General features: G+C 41.1%; 1 protein-coding gene across 5 annotated transcripts in view; it reads right to left on the reverse strand.

Annotated features, from left to right (window-relative positions):
• Positions 1–504: 504 nt before the first annotated feature.
• The window catches only part of ampd2b (adenosine monophosphate deaminase 2b), a 31,860-nt gene continuing 16,403 nt past the window's right edge, over positions 505–15,961 (reverse strand). For 2 of the 5 annotated variants that reach the window (XM_079558907.1, XM_079558910.1), the window contains 17 exons: positions 13,951–14,075; positions 12,920–13,050; positions 12,558–12,626; positions 12,378–12,480; positions 11,997–12,186; positions 11,386–11,521; positions 10,933–11,022; positions 10,435–10,564; positions 10,158–10,352; positions 8,659–8,790; positions 8,392–8,555; positions 8,135–8,261; positions 7,683–7,846; positions 6,480–6,600; positions 6,065–6,238; positions 5,877–5,987; positions 505–1,065 (listed from right to left, as the gene is read on the reverse strand). In XM_079558907.1, the coding sequence (XP_079415033.1) occupies positions 853–1,065; positions 5,877–5,987; positions 6,065–6,238; positions 6,480–6,600; positions 7,683–7,846; positions 8,135–8,261; positions 8,392–8,555; positions 8,659–8,790; positions 10,158–10,352; positions 10,435–10,564; positions 10,933–11,022; positions 11,386–11,521; positions 11,997–12,186; positions 12,378–12,480; positions 12,558–12,626; positions 12,920–13,050; positions 13,951–14,075 (2,375 nt within the window). In that variant the 3' untranslated portion in view covers positions 505–852. Of the gene's footprint in view, positions 1,066–5,876; positions 5,988–6,064; positions 6,239–6,479; positions 6,601–7,682; positions 7,847–8,134; positions 8,262–8,391; positions 8,556–8,658; positions 8,791–10,157; positions 10,353–10,434; positions 10,565–10,932; positions 11,023–11,385; positions 11,522–11,996; positions 12,187–12,377; positions 12,481–12,557; positions 12,627–12,919; positions 13,051–13,950; positions 14,079–15,961 lie in introns of all 5 variants that reach the window. The other 3 variants (XM_079558906.1, XM_079558908.1, XM_079558909.1) reach the window with 2 other exon arrangements.

The following is a 15,961-nucleotide window of genomic DNA, read 5'->3' on the forward strand; positions in this document are numbered from 1 at the left end:
AGGTGTTGATAGGAATACAGTACAAAGTGGATTTTTTTTTTTAAAGCCCAGATACAGCATGAGGTATGTTTTTCCCTTAGTTACAATTGTTGATTTTTGTTTTCAGCTTTCTGTCTTCATTTGCCTAATTTTGTGCCATCTTCATTTCTGTCAGGGTGGGATGAATATTTAAAGGAGAAGTAAGTGGAAAAAGTAACTGATTATTCAGATATTACTATGGCCGAGTCGGCAGCACAGGTTCCTTTTTATCCTTTCTGAACAAAACAAAGGTAATTCGTACATTCAAAGAACTAGCTAGCAGGAAGGCGTAAGGTTCTGCAGTGGTGACAGAAAGACTCAAAATTGAAGAACTATTAACATATTGCACTGGTAGCTTATAATTGTGATTTAGCAGCAGTTGTGGTACTAGCATGAGAAAATATATTCAACTAAATATAAAACAACAAAATATATCAAATAAAACCATAAATTATGTAAAAAAAAATTCAACTTACGTACTTCTCGATTAAATATGTAGAAAAGAAATGTAACTAGGAAGCATTAAAATGACGTCTGAATTTAGTTTTTACCTCTAAATTGTGCACTTTTGATGATTATTAGTGTTATTCAATGGTTGCTACAAGGGACACAAATCATACACAATTGTAGACAGTGTTTGGCCATGGAAAATAAAAAATGATAAAATAATAATAAATAAAGTTCACAAGTCGGTTCATACATAGATGCTATTTCATATATTCTCTCATAGTCTCTAAGTAGAAAAGAGTTCTCGTTCCACAGGTGCCATTGGTTGATATGTAAATTTGTACACAGCGGTGGGATGTAAACAGGTAATTAATTTCGGTTGTTGCTTCATTTTCGTCCCTGCACAGCTCCCATGCACAGACTCTCCTCCTCTATGGTCTCCAGGGCGTCTGTGCGAATGGCTTGGGTTATCAGGTTAAGCTCCTCGCACATCGTCTCGAAGCGATAGGCCACGCGGATGTCGGGGACGTTGGTGCGCCGGATGTCGTTGCTCTCCTGCCCCTCCTTCATGTACTTCGGACCGAGCCAGTAACTTTTGACCTTGAGGAAAAGTGTGAGAAGTCCTGGTTGATTAATGTGCCCAAGTTTTCTGCAGGCGCCACTGGGACAACTAACCCAAGTCACTCCAGCTGGGCTCAACAAAATGGCCCCTGATTGGCTTTGTGCTTGCTCAAAGAAATTTAGAAATTAGTTATTTTTTGTTTGATTTAAATGCTTTTAAAATAATTATTTTATGGCTTCACAAAGCTCACAAAGATATTATTGATTTGTTTAGCCTCGAAACAACAGTCTAATGCACAAAAAGACCAACACGGGAGTCCCCCAGGTCTGTGTGCTCAGCCCCGTCCTTTATACTCTCTACACAAATGACTGTTCAAGTCCTTCACCCACCAACACTTACTTTAAATATTCAGTCACTGCCTATCATCAATCACTCAGTTATTTCACACAGTGGTGCTCAGTGAATTTCCCAATGTGGAGAAAACTAAGGAGATGTTCATACACACACGCTCACACACGGGACTTGACTCCCACTATCATTCACAATCAGTGACGTGCGGTGAGGTTGGCAGCTGGTGAGGCACTGACTCTTTTAGAATCAGATTTACAAATACAAATTAGCCCAAAATAATATTCTATTGATCATATAATTGACATCAAACAATGGATCATGTTTCATATCTTATATAATAAATAATAAAAGTTTATGGTCTTCACCCTTACCGTTACTTGTACAAGAAATCCATGCGCCGATCCTTCTGAACAAAAATGTCAATAACTTTTTTGTAGAAGTCCTCCTTGTTGTCCTTTAGTTTTAAAAGTCGCTCCGATTCGATGGATATCAATGCCAGGGATGAAAGCCGTCCTTGATCAGTCCTGTTCCGACTGTATGTTTTGATTTTTTTTAATGCAGAGAATGATCGCTCTACAGACGCTGTTGTCACTGGTACTGTGAGCACCAACTGTAGTAACTTAGATGCTTCCGGAACTGTCTGGATGAGGTCGTTCTGGGCCAAAAAACTGAGAAGCTGTCCAGGAGACCTGCATTCATTCCTCACAGTTTCTGAGCTGTACAGTCCGATGAGATCCGCCTTTAGTCTCACAAAATCAAAAAACCTTGCATATTTTGACAGGCTCTGCAGTTTTGTGTCGTCAAAATGTTGTGACATTTCATTGAATTTTCTGCAATCCACTAAACCAAGGAAAGCTAGCTCACCAAAGTTATCAAACCTGGCTTTCATCTGATCGCTGATGTTATCAAGAATTTTATAGAACAATTGCCTTCTTTCGTCTCTGACTGACTCTACACGTCCTGTGGCTGTCAGGTCAAGTGCGCTGCATTTCTGCTCAAATCGGTCATGAAAACTGTTAAACTCCAGCCTTTTGCGTTCTAGAACTTGAAGTGTGTCGTTGATCCGCGTACAACTATACTGAATATCCAAAACTTTGCTTTGCAGCACTCTAAAAAGTGCATCAGTTTCGCTAAAAATGTCTTCGTATATCATAAGTAAGAAACATGTTGATGCTTTTGACAGCCACCGATCATATCCTGTTGCCATCATCAGTGTGTCATTATCCCAGTTGTCAGGGTTTTCCTCCATAATGTGGAATAAAGTACGTAGATCTTGTTGGTGCATGCTTATTGTCTGAACCAGCCTAGAATTAGAGCTCCATCTAGTCGGCGCTGCTCTGGGTAAACGTCGCTTCACAACCTCATCCATTAAGTGGCTGCGCTTTGTGGACTTGCTAAAAAACGCGCAGAGTCCCTCAGCTGTCTTAAAAAAGACGCGACATGCAGGTATGGACTTCGCTGAATGCATTAGCACAAGGTTCAATTTGTGGGCATAACAGTGGGTGAACATTGCCTCGGGAACCTTTTCTCTAATTTTAGCCTGCACCCCATTCAGGTCTGAGGCCATCACAGAAGCCCCATCGTACGTCTGCGCCACAAGCTTTTCAACACAAGTGTATTTCTCCAACACACCCATAACATACTCTGCTATAGCGGGAGCTCGCCTATCTGCACTCACGTCGTCAAAACCCAAAAACGCCTCCTTCACTTGACAGGACGCCTCAGTTTTGGCTACATAACGCAAAATTACCGAGATCTGAGCTTTGTTTGAAATATCGGTTGTCTCATCTACTTCTACTCCAACAAACGACGCTGCGTTAATCTCATTTTTAATATCACTTCTAATGACATCACCGATTGCTTCAATGAGATCGTTTTGTATTCTATTTGACAAGCCAGAGAACACAGTGGATGTATCTAAATGTTTAGCTAACTTTTCGTCTTTCTCAGCAAACAAATACAGTAGTTCCACATAGTTGCCACGATTAGCAGAGCCAACACTCTCATCGTTGCCACGAAATGCAAGCTGCTGTTTAGCGAGGAAACAGGTTGCGTTGATGAGGTCTTTTAAGATCTCTCTGTGTTCTTTTACCTTTGCGTTGTGTTGGCTAATGTTAAGTCTTCGCTGTTCGTTCAAAGCCAAGTCAATCCGGGAAACCCCAAACGTTTTCAAAGCTATCTGACTTTGAATGTGAGTAGTTGATCGTTCATGTTTGCTCAGGCTTCTGGGCAAATTCTTCATGTCACAATATCCATTTTGCGTCCAAACACAGTCACTTGCTGAAAATAGAAGGCAAGGAAAGCAGAAAAGGCGGTTTCTCGTAGAACATCCACACAGCCAGTTTTTTCGGGTGTACCACTCCGTTTGAAAAGATCGAGTGACGTTCTTTCCCGTGGTCTGAAGTAATCCTCTCAGCTCCGGCGTTGGTCTTCCTTTGGTTATTACCTCTTGTTTTGATTGAAAGTCCAGATTTGCAAATTTTCTCAGTTTGAAAATGTAATCTTCCATTTTGATAAAACAGATTGTAAATAAAGAACGAAGAAGATAATTGTAGTGTTTCGGCGATTGGCGGCGGCGGCCCAAGAATCTGAGGGCTCACAAGCGCCCTCTGCCATGAGTCAGGCGTACTGTTTGCCGCACCCAGTGATTTTTTGCTGAGGTTTTATGATTAATCTGCGAGCCTAAAACACGTTTCATAAATACATTTCATACATTCTTATGATCCTGGAAAGACAGAGCATATAATTGGAGTATTTGAAAGCATTTTATTTGCGATATACAGAGGTTTTTAGCATCGCGTAGTTTGTGAGGGATTACACGGAATACACGCTTGACTGAGCGGCACTGCAAGGTGCTGCCTCACGGCGCGTCTCCTCCCTGTATTTGAATGGGACTTACGGAAATTCTGTAATAGTTCATAAAAAAAATCATTTTTAATTTTGGATTCGAATGGAAAAAGGGGTTAATAAACACATACCAGCTGACAAATATTAATATTATTTTATTTTATAATTAACCCTTTCCTCTTTTCAAGATTGATAGGTGAGGCTCTGCCTCCCCTGCCTCCACTGACTGCACGTCACTGTTCACAATCAGACAGCTGAACGAGTAAACCAGTTTAAGTACCTTGGACTCACACTGGACAATATGTTCACCTTTGACCAACATGTTACAGACAATCACAAACGGTCCCAACAAAAACTCTATATCATCCGTAAACTCTGCACTCTCTGTGTCTCCCCACACCTTCTGCTTCTCCTGTACAATAGCATCCTTCAACCCCCCCTGCTCTGCTGTTCCACCTGCTTTTTCAACATGCTCACCATCAAATACAAGAAAAAAATCACCTAGGTCTCACAAACTCAAATCAATCAAATCATTAATCTCCCCATTACAGACCCTTCTGTCATCAATAAGAAAGCAGTCACACGCCTCGCACGTACAATAGCCATGGACTCTGATCATTCTCTCCACACACACTTCGTTCTGCTACCATCAGGCTGCAGGTACAGGACTCCGAGGTGGGAAAAAAGTTTTGACCCCCCCGAAATAGATGCATTAAACAGCCAGTAATTTTTGTGTATAATCCTGCATATTTTTACGTAATGTGCTGAAATGAGTTGATACTGTTCTTTGTTTGTTTATGTGTGTGCCTCTGTGACAGCTGTGGAAACAAATTCCCCCCCCCGTGGGACAATCTACCTATCTAACCATCAGGATTTCATCATTCTTTTTTTTTTTTTTTTAGAAAAATGTAGCACCCTGCAAAAGAGCCTTCAAAAACCCTAAAATACAACAAAACATCTTTAAAGGGACTAAAAAGTGTTTAAAAATGTTAAAATTATGTTCCAGCCATGTTCTAATGTGAACAACGAACCCAGACCTATTCACCACAACTGCCTCTAAAATCCTGCACTGTCACTCAAAAAGGTGTTACTTCGGGTACCGTCATGCACAAGGTTAATATAGATAATGCAGTTACGTGCAAGACCTGAGGTGGCAGTAGCGAGTATAAAAATTCAAACTTCTGTCTAGTCCCTTTAATCTCATATAAACTCCTATATAAACTACAAATGGTTCAGAACTCTGCAGCACGAATAGCCCGGATCCCACCTTCAGCTCATATCACCCCAGTCCTTCAGCAACTTCACTGGCTGCCTGTTCAGGAAAGAATCCAGTTTAAAGTCCTTCTGCTCATTTACAAAGCCACAAACACATACGAACCTCACAGACCATAACCCAGTTCAAAACCCTTCTTACAACTCACCTGTTCAGACAGACTTATGGCCCCTTGTGAGTCTACACCCTACACTGTGTTTTAGGTTTTTAGCTTTAATATGTATTGTGATTTTAATGTTGTAATTCCTTTGCATTTTGTTGTACAATGACCTTGAGTATCTTGAAAGGCGCTTCAAATAAAATGTATTATTATTATTATTATTATATTAATTAATCTAAAAAAATAAATGGCACATTACTTCACTATAGTGCACAAACCTGATGTGAGAAGCCACTCATCAGGACACTGTTTCTGGCCAGTTCACACATGTCACAGGAGCTCAACTTCCACACCTGAGCTGCAATGCTATACTCCTCCATCAGCGGCTCCTGCAAAGATGATAAGAGAATTTAACCCCTCAGTCCCCATGAAATTATCAAACTGACTGACAGAAGTCCTCTCTGACCTTGGTGAAGTGAAACTGCAGCGGGTCGTCGGTGGAGAGGGACACCACGAGGCCGCGGGACAGGTATTCAGGGAGAGGGTTGCGGTGGTAGCTCAGGAAGAGGCTGTTATTGCTAAGGGGGGACATGGCAATGCCGATCTGGGCCAAGTAGTACAGATACTGCAGTACGGGAGCCTGGAGAGGACAAGAGAGAAATAAAAAATAATAAAGTTAATTATGCTCTATCTGAGGCTGTCACTTTATAATTAGGTGCAAAAGCCTTTCTGCCACTAATCTCTTCCTTTGTATAATATACTGTTCACTAGGGGCCTTCAACAGCATCTTTTCACACCTCATTAAAACATTTCAGTAGCCAATTTTTTAATTAATGATGCGACAAAGACGTATAGGGACCAGCGTAGTATAGCTACCTCACCTTTCTGAGCAGCAGTCCGTGCGAGATGTTCTCTGAGAGCATGAAACCGGAGACGAGGTGATGGATGGGCCCTGCCTCGCCACAATGAGGGCGCAGCACCAGAGTGTGAAAGCCCCGCTGCCTGGGACAACACAGCAACAGCAGGTTAGGCCCAGTGACATTTTACCTTGATCTTAGAATAAGATGCAAAAAAAAAAAAAAAGAAGCTGTCTTGCATGATTACCTTAAAAAATGTGCCAAGTATAAGCTTTGACTTGTGTTTCTCAAACTTCTCACATCAAGCCTCATAAACATCAACATTCGACCTTTCAAATTCCACCGTATCAAGATCTAATTGGGATGAAATCTAGTCTCAATTTAGCGACACCTGCGTAAATTTTGTGATGTTAATTTTTGCAACGGTCAAACTGTAACTGTAAATAAATAGACATACTACTATAAAAGTTAATGATTTCAATATACTCTTGTAGCTACATATTAACAACCTTATCACGTAAGCGCATTTTAGTCAAAAACTTTTTTTAAGTGCAAGGACTCTGAGGACACAAGATGGCTTGAATCACCAAACCGCTGGTTAAATAATCAGTTTTCAACACTGCAGTTTATTATTGTAAGATGATTTATTTATTTTAGCTTGCCAGGAAACTTTATTCGAACAGCCAGTAACGTCTGACAGTGACTTTTATAAGTGATCTCATATCCCTCCGCCAAGAAGAAGATAGTTCTTAGTAGTAAGGCGGTAATAAAGGAAATGGATATGACATACGTTTAGCAAATTAATATTGGGCAAATTGGAGAAAAATAAACCATCTCTATAAAGGAAACGTCTTCATTTCAAAATACAGGTCCTTTAGTTTCACATTGCAAGACAAAAATTATTCACCCTGAAATCCATAAACATAAAGCCTCATTTTGTGCAACATCAGTGACAGACAATTCACATCGAAGTTTGTTTTAAGGGCCATGGCTACGACATAAACAAGATGCAATGTTTGTCAATCTTAACGCATAATCCTTTGATCAACAAACATGCTCCCTCATGTAATGAAGAATGTGGAAATACATGTTGCCTAAATAGTCTATGCACCGTTTGTAAAAAGGTGACGAGGCTCGTTTTTTTTGCACAGTCACGGTGACGCGCTGATTCTGCTTCCATAGCAACTGCGGCGATGCTAAACAGATGGGGGGGAAGGGTGTACTCACTTGCGCAGGTGGTTGAGCACGGTCATGTTTGCATACATGTAGTAGAGGTAGTAGGAGTAGGGCGGGTTGTCCTCCTCCGTCCAGTTTTCGGGGAGAGGGCTGTCTAAATTGAAGATATGCTGCTCTGGCTTGGACTCGTCATCTACACTGTCAAAACCAACAACCTAACAACAAAAAATGCATTAAAAAACAATATTTAGGCAAGACTGGACATCATTTTCACAGTGGGTTCAGAACGTTTATGTATATTATCATTAGTATATTATGTTGAGAAGTTGATCACATTTCTATATTCACAATCTCAGGCTAATACAGAGGTGTGGGCAACTAATTTACCGCATCTAAACTTTTACAAATAAAAACAGACCTGTAAGTGAGTTTTATTTGTTCATATTTCAAACCTTTACATTTCTATTCGCAATTTTAGTGTCCAGCATTTCTGTCAGTCTTACGTGCTGCAGGAAGAGGTGCAGCTCCGGGTGGGTGCTGGGATCCACTGTGACCTCAAACAAGGGCATGAAGATGTTCTCTAACATTTCCTGGAAGTTGGAAAGCTGTCTCTTTGTGTGGTAGACATCACTTTAGATAGAGAAAAGATGCATCAGGATCATATAAATATAGATGATAAATGTGCTTATTTGACCATACACAATTAGCTTTAATCATTGGTATGAATAAGTCATCGGCTTCATATTCATTAACTACTCACAATAATCTCGGGACTTGGACGAGCCAGCGGACATTGTTGGAATAGACCCGGTGTTTGACTGCCCACTTGGCCAGTTTGTCCCACTCGTCTCTGGAGCGCCCATAAATAGAGAGTCGCAGCTCCACATTTTGGTATTTGCTCTCTTCCAGATCGGCCATGACCTCCTGAGAGAGCAGAGACACAGAGCAGTCAGCAGAGGGAGCTAGAGGCACACAGACACCTCTACCATTATGACCTAGTGTTACCAGGTGTTTATACAGTGCGCACCTTAATGATGTGACCGAAGTATTTGCCCTCGATGTAGTTATCTGTTTTAATGAAGATCTCCCTCAGGATGGACTCTCCGATCGGGTTGTACTTGGAGTTGAACTTGTCAAAGCGATGAAATGTGTTCCTGTCCTGAATACAAATGAGCACCATATTAGCATTTACCAGCAGGCTATACAGCTGCTTGGCAACAGAATACTGTGTGTAGATAGAAAATACTTTGAATAGAGCTTCACAACATATTAACCTGTTATCTGCCATTATAGGGTTGGTTAGAGTTATGGTACGTTCGCGCTTTTCAAAATCGCGCCCAAAGCCCCTAGTTGGACGATGTCACTGAGTGTCAAGACGCCGGTGACTCGTTTTCTGCGCATTTATGACCCTGCTCACCGTAAATGCATTCCCTTTTTGACGCGTTTTGATTGAAGGTGAATTGGAGTGGCCACACTGAGCTGTGCGTAACGCGCACCAGAGGCAACTCACAAGCATTCCTCAAAATAGAACCAATCCTATTTTTCCATGCATGCATTAAGCGTTGTGCGATACGTCGTGTGTTCTGAAGCATAGCTGTGTCTTGGAAGGAGCTCTTGCCTGAAGAATAACTGCTGTTTTGGGGCTAACTAGTCCCTCGTGGCCTCTTTGCTACTGCCATGTCCAATGGATCTTTAATTATACCCCATGGTCTATGCCAGGATCTCCCCCAGTATTTATTTATTTATGACGCACAAAAAGCTTCAAAACGCGCTGCACAGGAGGCGCGGGACACACGGTGGGATCTTTCGATGCTCCTAGATGCATGTCCACCATATATTTTGCATGTAAACCTGAAGCTTTTAACGCGTTTGGTCAACTTTGGTGTGAACGTGCTGCCTTACATCACATTTGCCGGTCCTAACCCAAATCATTACCCCCTGACCCTAAACCTAACCCTTGCCCCTGGTCGGGGGTTCGGCAAACAACAGGTTAAAGAGCGATGTTCACACTGGTGTGCAAATAGAGCTTAATTCAACTCAAATAAAGGTTATATGCTATAGAACGTCAATAAACATATTTAAATTTGAAATGTATAACAATCAAACAGCACATCTACATTATATACAGTGGGTTCAGAAAGTTTTCGTACATCTATTGCATGATGTAGCAACTTAAATCATGTAAAATGTATTGTCTGTTTGAAAAAATATACACAGAATAATCCAATAAAAAGAGAGATTTTGAGAGTTTGGAAGTATTCAGACCTAATACAACAACTGCAGACCCAGTTGTGAACGACATTCATTGCCCATGATACAGAAAGGCATAGTATCTATAAACGTAGGCCTGAGTGTAAAATATTTAATAAAACACTACTTTTCACATATTCAGTGTCAAATCTCAGGAATAGGAATAAATCTTGAAAACTTCCCAGATCCACTGCATAAAGGGCATACAGTAAATTATGTTGTCTTTATATACTGAGTCCTGATTTAGTAGTGACGTCAAATGGCCACTCTACTCACTGCGTGCATGTCCAGAGTGTCCACGCTCAGGTCGAAGGCTGTGAGGTGCATGCTCTCGAACACCTCCATGAGCGTCTGCCCCTTCCCTCGCGACATGTGGACGATCTCTGTCTGGCTCTTCTTCATTGCCCTTTTGATGAAGCGTAGCAGATGCTTTTGATTCATACACGAAGACGCATGGATGTGTGTGTCAACCTAGATGTACACAATGGGGTTCATTAACATTTCTAAAGCAGCCTCTTTCTGATGTGAGCGTATGAACAGCTGCGGAGTTTACCTTACGAATATTGTAAAAGTCTCGATGGGGGACTTGCTTTTGTGCTGCCAGCTCTTTCATCTCGTTTAAAAGGATGTGCATTTGAAACTTGGAGCTCAGGTACTGAAGGCGGCGGTAGCAGAAGGACTTTCTGTGGAAAGAACAAGAGTGGGCGAATATTTACTTAGATCATGTTCAATTATTGGCTCAAAAGAAATAGTTACAGTATTTAACCAAACAAAGCCTCCCTGCTGTTTCTCTTTGTTTAGGGCTGCACAGTTATCTCCATCAAAAGTTGCAATTATCAGATAATTTTTAGACAAATGATCGTGTTTGTGAGTGCGTGACAATGCAGGGAAATTAGCCCCTTAGCTACAATGTACTTATATAAGTATAAAGCCAACCCTTATATACTATTTGAGTTAGATCTGCTGTGGAGACATATAATTATACATAGAATTAAAATGAGGCTTGTTATTTTGTGTTTTTCATTTCAAGATACAGAGAGGCAGAACTTACACTGGGCCGTTGATAATAAGCGCCATCATGACGTTCATGTCAGCGATGTACTCCTGCAGGTCTGGATAAGGGAGGTCCAGCTCTGTGCTCCTGCAAACAATAAACAAAAAGCAAACCCGTTTTCATTCATCGAGACTGCATCTCACTGCATCACATATTTCAAAGGAATAAATGGGCTGAAATAAACAACTATTCTTCTCTATTGCACAGCACTGTTTGTCAAGTAGAGATGAATATGAGCTATGAATTATGGGTAAACAATGAGGAACCAAGTCTGACAGCTCCATTTGCTTAAGTCTAGTCTGGTAAATTATATTTCTGCTATGACAGATTCAAGGACACACAAGAAAAGAGCACAATGTAGAAAAAAAAAAACTATGAGGAAACAAACTCACATGTATAGAATACTATACAGTGGTGACGTAAATACACAAAGTAATGAAATCCTCTCACTTGTCCATAGTGCCCCTGCTGGTGTACACATGCATGACGCCGTTGACCATTTTGCACCCGTAGCCGACGTCAGAGGGGATGCCGTCATGGTTGTCATAGGGGTGCGTTTTAGAAGCAGGTGGGTGCACAGTTGCACCTGAAAGAGACAGACGGAGTTACATTCGTGGGACAGCAGCGTACACCGTCGGCCTGATCTATAGAGAGCTCTATGGGACACAGCTTGTCTGGAGGGGGAACAGATGGGGTGAGAAGGCCGTGGGAGGGCCTTGTTACGGGTTAGCGAGGAGTAGCGATTTAATATGCTGCTATTATAACGGCTCTCCTTTTCACACATGAACCTTTTTGAAGGCGATATTATATAGAGATAATATAGATAGTATTATATTCATTCTGTCAAGTCACTTTTTAGATTTAAGTAAAAAAAATGTCATTCATTTATTTCTTTTGTTCATTCTAAGAGGTGCAGTGATCCCTGGAGGTGTATTATAAAGAGAGGAATAGCATAAATGAGATCAATGTTTGTCTATGCAGGGCTCCAAATAAAACATCCCACATCTGGCCTCCACAAAGCTACGAGTCGTGCACAGTATCGACTGAGTGTAGTTGCGCACCAGCAGTGGATGAGGTCTCTGGGATGTCCTCCTCGCACAGCTCCAGGTCCAGAGGCCTCTCACTGAGCTCCTGGAGGAATCGAGCTGCCGTCCGATAGAAACTCTGCAGCGACAGCCCCATGTACTTCTGCCTGATGAACAACGCCTTTACCACACACTTAGCAGCATCCAGGAGGTCTGTGAAAGGAACCTGCACAGAGGGAATATAATTAAAGAAAACTATGAGATAACTCAGACCAAATAAACACAGAGAAAATATACTACATAGCATTGTTTCAACACTTTTGGCACCTCCATAGCACTTGGATGATATACAAAGAAAAAATAACTAGATGTTTTTCAGGCCAAACATGCACAGTTTGTATTCTTTATCAGCCTTACCCCACATTTTTCCTCTCCAGAAATACTGACTCTCTGATACTCTTTCTCCGGGACAAGCTCTCTCTCCGGAAAGTCAGGCGCCTGGCTCTGCTCCTTCATGTATCTAATGACAGATCAATACATCAGGTCATATTCTTATGTCCACTGTTGTAACAATGAAACGGTAATAGCCACACTCACTCCAGATCAGTGGCACTGTCAGTCTTCATGAACTCCTGCTTAGCGCGGAGGAGGATGTCGGGCTCAAACCTACACACGGAGAGTACAGGTGATGTGGTTATAGCATCTGTATTTAGAGGAATTAACCTGTGACATGGCTTCACTAGTGTGTCTTTTTTCCAAATTCTCTAAAGCTTCTTAATCATGTACTTGATTGAAAGTCTTAATGCAATAAAAAAAAAAGGCTTAGCAGTTTAGTTAATAGGAGTAACTAAGGAAACTTTATTAAAGCCATTCTTTCTGAGTATTTTCTCAGAACTTTGGAGTTGAAACTTGCTTCTTCTTCTAACCAATTGTTCTTAATCTACACATCAAGGACGTACTTGACATCTTGGCTGATTTGGCGCTCGAGGCGCTGCCGTCTCTCCTCCAGCTGTTCGATGGGACTGTCCTCTGGAAACTCATATGGGGCACTCCTCATCTCACTCTCAGCAAGACTGCGGGAGAATAACTCCTGCACAGACACCCAGAAATGTTCACGCTCAACCAATACAAGCAAATTCAACGAAACAACCACTGCCAGTGATTTGAATCAAGTGCAATGGCAGAGGTCCTATTCATGTGTATCTGGTGTGGGTGGTGTTAGGTGATTGGTGCAGAAGAAGCCACTGAAAATTAATACCTGCACTGATGAATAAACATCAATACAATTGTATTTAAGACTGAACTCAATTACTATGTGATGTGGCTGCAACATTTTGGAAAAAAACTCCCGCAAATTTTGCGTAAATATTATGTCTTGAATTGTGATTATTTTTTCAAAATATAGGTTTATTTAATAGTCAACAGGTTTAATACATGATAAATCTTTATTGTTATATACAGAGGACACTAAATAAGTGTTTTTGCTAATTGTGACCATTGAAATTGAGATTTCTATCTGATTGCAGCCCAATGCTTGTATGTTAAGCGTCTGAGATGTTTCTGTGTGAAGTCATGAATATACATCCGTATACATTATGCATCACTGTTATGTAAGTGGTTGAAAAGCAAAAGCTGGTGTTGCATTTTCAGTATGTTTGTGCATCACTATTAGGTTACATCCAATCTAAGTATTCAGGGAAAACTTGTAATTGTGATGATTTTGAGATGATAATGTATTAAAAATCAAAATTCACATTTTAAATACGTCCAGGAGCGTTAACATTTGAGAGAACACTAAAATATGACCTGCTAACCTATTGCACAAATGACAAATCCCAATGTAGAAAAATAATTTAGATGCTTTTACACATCATATTACAAACAGCATTCCTCGCAATTTACTAAATGCAACCACTAAAATTGCGATTTCGACTAAGTCATTAATTTTATATTCAAATCATTTTATTTCAAAGTATTATTTGTGTAATACCTCTGCAATCTCCTTGTACTTCCCGTCCATGGATGTGCGCAGGTCAATGGACTGCTTTAGAGCCACTGGGATCCCGGGTAAGGAGTGCTGCGAGGTGAGCAGGTGCCGCTTACCGCGCGGGTCGACTGCTGAGAGACGGCAAAGATGAAGAAAATGCTTTAATCTGTGTCATTTGGATTTGCTCGAGTTCAAAAACCTGTTGTCAAACGCTCCGCTACAATTCAGAGCCAAACTAGTGCATGTTTCTGCGATGTTCAAACGAAGCTCAGCCTGTTAGGTCTTTGTTCCTGAGTCTGCTCTGAGCTCAGCGGCTGTTGGTGCCTCAAGACACAATGGAGCATTCAGGTGGAGAGCCATCAGCACATCACCGGCTAATACCCCACTATTGTTCAACTGCACCCGGAGTTTATAGGGACGCAGTCGTCATGGAAAGCCAAGGGGGACAAACAAGCGGAGGGTCTTTGAGAGGGGCAGCTGCCAGCTTCTCCGCACCGTGGCAAGGTTTGGCACTCCCGACCACGCTGTTGTTAATTGGTCTTTCTGTAACAATGCACCTGTTGCTAAAATATTTACTGTCTCGCTAAATATTTCATGCAGTGAAGTGCTAGAATGACAGCTCACTCTGTGTCTGGGTATTTTTAGACGGAGACAGAGGTCACAGCAGGCAAAACACTACATTATAAGGTGAAATGAATTGCTTCTTCTACTTTTTGATTGTGTCTATAGGAAGAGGGCAGCTGGAAAGGAAATGAGAAAGAAAGGGGGCATGACACAGGTTCAAATTTGCCCAAGCTAGGATTCATACCCTCCAGTAGGTTAAATAAGATTGGTATAAGATTGGAAGGAAACATTTCATAAACATGCCCTATTTGTGCCCCAAATTATGAGAGAAAACATGGCACGACATAGCAATTTTAATGTTGATTTATTCATAAATACAAAAAAAGAAAATGCGGTTATGTTTACAATATATTATGTGGACTTTTTTTGTCTTGGTTCTCAAGACCAAATCGAAATTAGAATGAGCCCACTTAGGTTTATTAGATCCTATAGCAAAATAGCTCTGCCTCCAGTAATTAAAGCTCAGTGACTGAATTTTGAAGGTTTTTCTCTTTCAAAAGAGGAACGTCCTCATGATATACAGTATAAGGCAACACAAGGTCAGTGCAGTTATAGTGTCTCTTCAGCCTCTCACCACCCGCCTTAACCGAGCGCATTTTCTCCAGTTCATCTTTACAAAATCTAAAAGCTTCTTGACTAGAATTTACAGCCTTTAGGCCAGTGTAACGCCTCATTTGAAAGCTAAGACCTACAAAACTGACTTAAACTGATCTTTTTCCATTGTTGCCACTTTTGGTTGAGGTTTTGTGACTTTTTTGTTGCTCTTATGTTGCTTTTTTGTCACTTTTAAACATGTTTTTGTCGCCTTTTCATCTTCGTTTTCTTCTTGCTTTTAGGTTGGAGTAATGCCAAAATGTGCTTGGTTCAGGTGGGGGTTAAGAGGTTAAACCACCCCACAAAAATTACCATCATCTACAGAGGTGACATGAAAACACTACTTTTAATATGAGATATGATGATGATGATGGGGCAGCCACGGACTTGTTTATTTCGCTTGCAAATACAGAATTGGCTGTTGCAATGAGAGAAAATTCACAGCTGTGGTATCACTTTACAAAATAAAGTGACATGTGGATAAAATACTGAAAAAGCAATGTTTCACGAGCAGAGCTGAATGGCATTCACAGGGTTCAGGACATTTTCACATTTCACTCCACCCGTGTCACCCCCACCCAAACAGCAGGAGACTAAAGTGGCTGCAAGGCTGGAGGGACAGAAAAACAGACCGGTAAAACAGAGGCGAATTGGGTGAATATGAAACTTCTGATGTATAAAGTTGTATCTTATCTATATTAAGAGGTGGTCGTGTGATCAGTTACCAAAACTCGGCGTGTGTTCCTCACCTCCCGCTCAACACTGTCCAATCAACACGTCCCCCTCAACACCAACT

Source organism: Gobius niger, assembly GCF_951799975.1.
Source record: "Gobius niger genome assembly, chromosome: 6".
Lineage (NCBI taxonomy): Eukaryota > Metazoa > Chordata > Actinopteri > Gobiiformes > Gobiidae > Gobius > Gobius niger.